Source organism: Scatophagus argus, chromosome 18 (genome assembly GCF_020382885.2).
Source record: "Scatophagus argus isolate fScaArg1 chromosome 18, fScaArg1.pri, whole genome shotgun sequence".
Classification (NCBI taxonomy): domain Eukaryota; kingdom Metazoa; phylum Chordata; class Actinopteri; family Scatophagidae; genus Scatophagus; species Scatophagus argus.
In genome coordinates, this window is record NC_058510.1 from 6,660,381 (window position 1) to 6,667,460 (window position 7,080).

The 7,080-nt window shown below is 40.9% G+C and overlaps 2 protein-coding genes across 2 annotated transcripts; both read left to right on the forward strand.

The window, feature by feature from the left end:
* The first annotated feature begins 1,135 nt into the window (after positions 1–1,135).
* Positions 1,136–2,269, forward strand: LOC124049665 (nanos homolog 2-like). The gene has a single exon (XM_046371569.1). The coding sequence runs from the start codon at positions 1,471–1,473 to the stop codon at positions 1,951–1,953; it is 483 nt and encodes a 160-aa protein (XP_046227525.1). The 5' UTR covers positions 1,136–1,470; the 3' UTR covers positions 1,954–2,269.
* Positions 2,270–3,826: 1,557 nt separating this feature from the next.
* Positions 3,827–5,661, forward strand: si:ch211-161h7.5. The gene is made up of 7 exons (XM_046372028.1): positions 3,827–3,940; positions 4,108–4,252; positions 4,377–4,463; positions 4,759–4,903; positions 5,016–5,164; positions 5,268–5,407; positions 5,510–5,661. The coding sequence occupies exons 1-7, from the start codon at positions 3,841–3,843 to the stop codon at positions 5,659–5,661; spliced, it is 918 nt and encodes a 305-aa protein (XP_046227984.1). The 5' UTR covers positions 3,827–3,840.
* Positions 5,662–7,080: the final 1,419 nt, after the last annotated feature.

Consider the following 7,080-nt stretch of genomic DNA (forward strand, 5'->3'; position numbering starts at 1 on the left):
GTGTGAGCGTGTGGTTGTATGTCCTTGTTTGTGTCAGCCCTGCGATTGACTGGCGACCAGTCCAGGGTGAACCCCGCCTCTCGCCCGTAGGCCGCTGGGATGGGCTCCAGTTCCCCCTGCGATCCTGGCGACAATGGATGGATGGATGTTCAGCAACACTGCGCAACTGCAGGGAAAATATTTACGACATGCATTAAAAAAACAAATCACTGTGCATAAGACACGCTGACCAAGCCTCTGTCACACCGGTTACGTCCGTGGTTGTGCGCGTACAGGTGTGAGTTTGGGGGCTTTGAAAGATTCAACAATCCACTGTTTCAAGTGGGCTGGACTAGACACTCCGGCGTCGTCGGTCATTAGGTGGATGCTTATGTGCAGTCTGAGAGACGCTATACGTGAACACAAACTGCAGAGATGACTTTCAGATACAACATTATGATCATTTTCGTCTCAAAGCCAAGGCAACCTCTGTTTCTTTAGCACTTTTCATTGTATACACTGAAAAATCAATGTGCTTTACATGTAAGTTAACTTAGGAATATAATAACAATAATAATATTTATAACTGTCAGATTTTTCTTTATCATAGGTTCATATTATTTTCTTTATCAGTTCATATTATTCTTGAAACCTGTTACAGACAACTTAACACTGAACTATGTCAAATTAAATGACATGGTTACATTAAAAACTCCTCTTGCTTTTTGTTTGATTTGAACTTTTTCCATTTTTTGTAGCACTATCTGCAATTTCTGCAAAACACTTTAAATTTTACATTTGAATTCTGACATAAATATGTTTTTATCTTTTAAGTTTGGGATTTGTGTGTGTGTGTGTGTGTGTGTGTGTGTGTGTGTGTGTGTGTGTGTGTGTGTGTGTGACGGCCTTTGTGCAGGTGCTGACAGTAAAGATTCAAACGATGCATGAACTCTGTCCGACCTTCAGCATTTAAAGCACAGCTGGTGCTCAGTCTACAAAACTTGGAAACCACATTTGTTACAAACAAGACATGATGCTCCCTAACACACACCCGCCCACCCACAGACACACACACACACATACACACCACACACACACACACACACACACACACACACACACACACACACACACACACACATTTTAAACTGAACTGATTTATGAGAGCTGATATGAGCACGTTTCTTTTGTCAGAGCAATAGACCTACCTGTCTGTTCGTTACAATGCAATATTTTGTCAATATTTGCTATAATATTTGTTGTATAATCATATGGGCCATAATAACGCCACACGACAATACAGCTCAAATCACAGGTTTCTGATATGAAAGAAATGAGTTGAAAGATATGGGGTTTTTTTGTTCTCCAGACACCTGGCATCGATCTGTCTCCATCCATTAGGATCAAAACACTGAGGCATTTTAAAGACATCTCAGACGCCTACAAATATGCGACCCTCCACACAAACTCTGCGCAATTATTACCCCAAAAATGACAACAATGCAAACACCAGCCGGGGCCCAGAGCTCCATCTACTCTGATGGGAACAGCTTCGACATGTGGCATGACTACATGAACCTGGGGAGACTGCTGGAGAGGCTGTGCGACAGGCGTGAGGCGGACCTCAGAGACACCAAGGGTCCCCAGAAAGAAGCAGCAGGACGGTGGAGTCACATCCAAACCTTCAAGAAGTCCGCAGAGACCAGCTCGGTCAGCAGCCTGTCCGACACCAGCAGCAGCGGGACAAACTCCTCAGACTTCTGCCGCTTCTGTAAGCAGAACGGGGAGTCTCCGAGGGTGTACCGGTCACACAAGCTCAAGGCAGACGACGGGAGAGTCATCTGTCCCATCCTGTGGAACTACACCTGCCCCATCTGTGAGGCCACCGGGGACCGGGCTCACACACGCCGGTACTGTCCTCAGGCGCAGCAGCAGGGGGCTGCGAAGACGCCGCCAGGGTCCGGGTTCCGGTAGGTCAACTGATGGAGAACACTGAAAGACTGATGGCACTGAAAAAAACAACAACTCTATATTTACCAAAAAATGTTTTCGTCACGTGTTCATGTTTACACAGACTGTTGTGGGTTCTCAAGACGTTTTGACTGAAATGTTTTGTATTTGATTTCGTTTTAAATGTGTTGCTGTTACTCTGTTGGGGTAGTTTAATCCGAACAGCATGAAGAAAAACATGTGATCAAACCTTAAAAAACTGAGTCAAAAATTATTTGAAACTGCAAAACTAAAACTGGCTTCTTGTATACATGATCAAAAATAAATATGTGAAAAGTTATTGGTAGTCTATTTTTGTGGTCTCGCTGTTATAACTGTTGGCTTTTGAGGTTGAAACATGGAGAAAACTGATTTAGCCTACTGATTTTTGATTTCCTTAAGATAAAATTTCCGTTTTTGTGGTTATTCCAATATGAGTATATGAAACCACCGACAAAGATATTTAGTGTTATGGACATGGCCCATATTAACACTAAAATCAGTGCTGTAATTTATTAACTCACTGATCACTGATCATCTGGATGCTGCTGAGACTTCAATCCAGCATTAAGACAAAGCGTGTAATAGACCCCCTGGTCCACTAGGGGGTGTAATAAACAGCGCTGATGTGTTTACACAGCGATTCAGAGCCCTCCGACTGAACTGGGAGGGGATCCAGCATAGGAGGGATCCAGCAGAACTACAATAAAACTTAGACAAACTCACAATGGTCTTCATTACTTTTAAACTTGAAGTTTCTTCTCAGTTGATGAGTAACTTGAGGAAGTGAAATTGTTGACATTTACAGTCATGAATGTCTTAGGATCAGTTTGTGATGAGCTCTATGGAGGCATTTTGTTGTAAGTGGGTTGTTTCTTTATGTTTTAAACAAGTCTGCCTGTTTTCTCGTCTAGGATGATGTTTCAGTGGTTTTTTTGGTTGTGAAGCTTCAGCTGCTCAAGGCCCCACCATGATGTAACCCAGATGGGCCTTGACAGAGGCCTGGCAGCCCTCAGATGTGGATTCTAAATGTTTATTTATTTGATTTGGTTGTTTCATTGGTGGCTATCAAGCCTGGCACCTTCAGATAACATGGATTTTAAACAGTCAGTTAAGTTTATTTTGACTTCCATAGTTTGGAAGGTGGTGATGGAGAGAGGTAAAGAAAAGCAGAGCGAGAAGCTGTGGTGGAAGACGTATTCAGATGCTTTCAATCAGTAAACGTGGCTTTTGTCTCTTGTCATTTACCTGCAGAATTAGTGTGTATTTCAACATGTGCCCGCTTTCTCATCCATACCACATTTTATTCAGCTGGAAGTGGGCCAACATTTCATAAAGTTCTGAAGGTTAAGTTGATCAGAGTTGCTCTTCATAAAAGAGTAAACTCTGGTCACACATGTTGGGCCACAAACTGATGTGAATGGGTGATAAAACCCTGTTACCAAACATGTGTACTTGGGCAAAGTCTAACTTTTATATATGTTTATAATTATGGAATGCAGTTATGAAACAGAAAAATCTGAATAAAAAGTTATAGGATTTTATTTCTTTTCTTTTTTTCCCATATTCTTTTCATCCATCATTTGAGCGCAAAGGACCCTAGGAGGAAAACTGCAAACTTTGATCATATACATTTCAAACATGTACACGTGCTCAGGGGCCATAAAAACCTCCCAGTTACACAACCAACTTTTAAATGAAACAAAAGCCCCTCCTCAACAGCAGTCTTTGTGTTGCTTTCATCCAAGAACACACAGTAGATGGTATGTCATAAGTTTTTCTGTTCTTAACAATTAATTGTCTGCAATGATATGTGCAAAAGTGCTGAACAAATGTTATGCTTTGTTTTTTAGATAAGGTGACTTATCCAAAATGGCAAAACACAACATTAGCCTTATGATAGCCGTAGTGCTGGCATTGCTTTTCTTCATCGTCACAATGGTGTTCTCCGCTCTTGCAGCACCGGGAATATGTAAGTTTCACTGCTCTATTTATACGCGTTACTTTGCAATATAAGTTTTTGTTATTTAATAGAAAACTTCAGGAAAAATGTTGCATCAACATTTCGATAATTTAGGATCTGTTTATCTCTGAGATTTTTTAAATTATTATTTTTATTTTTCATATTGTGTCCCTCAGATCCATTTTTGGAGTCCACCAGTAATATTTCAGAAGAGTTTGTAACCCAGATCACACCCTCAGGATGGACCTTTACCATCTGGACGATTATTTACATCTTTCTGGCCTCAGTGCTGGCATTCGTATTCACTGGCATCTTTAGGAAGTATGTAGCTCCTGCCTGAATTTGTACAGTTGGATAAATGTCTCCTCGATTGTATCTGCCATGCCAAAGTATACATTTTACCTCTCTGTGACTTTAGGAATGCCTACGGTTACGTCTACTGCAGCCCTGCTATTTTGCCACATGGATTTTTTGTGACTTTGTGCTTGAATCTGAGCCTCAACACTGCATGGCTGTTCTTGTGGGACAGAAGGTGAGATGGGACCTTTAATTCATGTGAAATGTTATTTAAATTGAGAAACCCCCCCGGTGAAGTAATTGTGACAGTCCATTGGGCTCACATTTTAAATGAGAAAAGATAATTCCTGTTCAGGCTCAAGATGGTGATTGAGTCTATCCCAGCATGTATTGGGTTAAATAAAGGAAAACACACAGATACACTAAAGGGTTTTACAGGACGTTTGAGTAGTAAGCCCACCCAAGAGCTGCTACTGAATATCACCAAGATTAAACTACTTTATTTCTAATATTTTTCATTCTTATTGAAGGTTGATGCCAGCTGCTCTGGTTTTCCTCATCCTAATCGCCTTTACTAACTACATCGTGATATTCTTCTCCTGCCACGGTCTCCACATCTATGGAGCCTGGCTCGACAAATACCACAAAGTAGACCTGTGGCTCCATCGCGTGTTGGTTAGTAAGGAAGCTCAGTTGCAAGATTAAGTTCAACATCTTAAGTTTCGGTTTTGAGCGATATCCTGCATATGTCTCTTCATTTAGGTCTTTTCCATTGTCTCTACCACAGGTTCAGAACGGTGTTGCCATATATGCAACATGGACAACCATTGCATCTCTGGTTAATCTGACCATTGTGTTGATCAGTAACGCAAACATGTCCCAGACGGACGCTGCCACCCTCACACTCTCTATTTTGACTGTAGTGTTGCTTGTGTGGTAAGTGCAAAGTCAAGGGGAAAAAAAAAACTGCAATAGCTTTCAATAAGTTTGTTTTTAATAAATTCATCCAAGAAAAGCTAATTTAGTGGATCTCTGTCAGGTTTGTCCTGGAAAACTCTGTCCTCGACAAGCATGTGAGGTACATTCTCATCATTTACCCCGTTGTGATCTGGACCCTGACGGGGATATTCACGAAGAACTATGACACTGCAGCTCCTACTCGCAACAACATCTTCACTGGTGAGGAACTGAAACAAACATCTTGACAGGAAGTTAGAACTGTGTACATTGTACACAGTATGCACATTAATGCTTCCCTTTGATATTTTCTTTCCACTATAGCTGCACTTTTGGCTGCAGCCTGTGCCTTGTTTGTTGCACGGGTGGTTTTGGTCATCTGGAGGAACATCAAAAACCCGCTTTACAAAGATGTCAGCCCAGAGGTCATGACTCCAATGGAGATTGCCAAAGAGCAGAAAAAGATTTTTAAGTAAGAGTGTTAAATGAGCGTCAGCGCAGTAGTGTTTCTGTGTGACATGTATACCTAAATGTTTTGTATATTGTAATTGACTACGTTTGCTTTGGAGATATATGGTGAAGCTTTTCAAAATAATAAATGTCATTTATTTTTTCATATGTACTGTATATTTCAATTTAAGTTGCCTCATGTACTTAGCTTCCACTACAAAGCATACTCACACTGTACTCTGACATTGCAGTTCATTCAGAAGGGTGATTGTTTGTTTTTGCTCATAACTTTTTTGTATACTATTAAAAATAAATGTTGTTTTCTCTCAGTTTTATGCTTTTGTGAAGTGATTTGTAGTGTATAAAGCATAACGGATACTACAACCTTTTAATCAAGCAGCATAATAATGTTGCTGGTGGATCACTTGAGATGCAGTAATATAATAATGACAAAATAAAGAAAGCTAAATAAGAAAGGATCATTACTGATAAATAATGACTGATTATCTGCACATAATATTTACGAATTCCAGCTTAAGCTGATGTGAAATGTCTTTCATTCTGACTGTACTGGACGTGGCTCTTTTCCTTTAAGATACAATATTTTTATAGATTTTCTTTGATTGGCAGCCACACTTGCAGTAATGAGAGAGAAATTATGCATAAACATTAATGCATAATACTCTCGCAGAGGCAATTTCTCCGCAATGAGAATTTTTACTGTTTATACTCTGAGCTACATTTTCCTGATCATCCTTTCACACGTTTGCATAAATAACAGTTTACAGAGTATTTTGGTATTAGTACTTGTACCTTAGTGAAGAAGTGGAGGAAGTATTCTTCCTCCACCACCAGTCGTTCTTGTCTAGTGTGTTTACCCAGTTGTAAGGATCATGTTCCTCCCTGACTGACAGATGTTACAAAACTTGTGTAGCCCGAAACAATCCTTACGTATGGTTTCAATTTAGTGAGAAATGAGCCATAAACCCTGATCATAAGACCTCACAAACGTTAATACAATGCAACTGCAGTGTGGTGTTCAGCACTGTCATCTCACTGCAGGAAGGTTCTGTTTTTTCTCACTTCAAGCCCACCGGCCAGCTGGGCTCTTCCTTTGTGGAGTTTGCATGTTTTCCCCGTCTCTCTGTGGGTTTTCTCCAGGTGCTCTGGATTCCTCCCACAGTCCACAAACATGAGGTTAGGTTAAGGTAAGGGGTGAATATGAGCATTAAGGCTTGTTTGTCTCTTTATGTCCTGTGATGACCTGGCGACGTGTCCTTGGTGTACTACACCTGTCGCCCAGGGTCAGCTGTGATAGGTACGAGTCCCCCCCCCCCCAATGCAACGAATAAGCTGTCATAGATAACAGATAGAAGCTCTGTGATAGAAATGAATATAAGATAAGAGGTGCACGTGACGCTTTGAGTGGTCGTAAAACTTCCCCT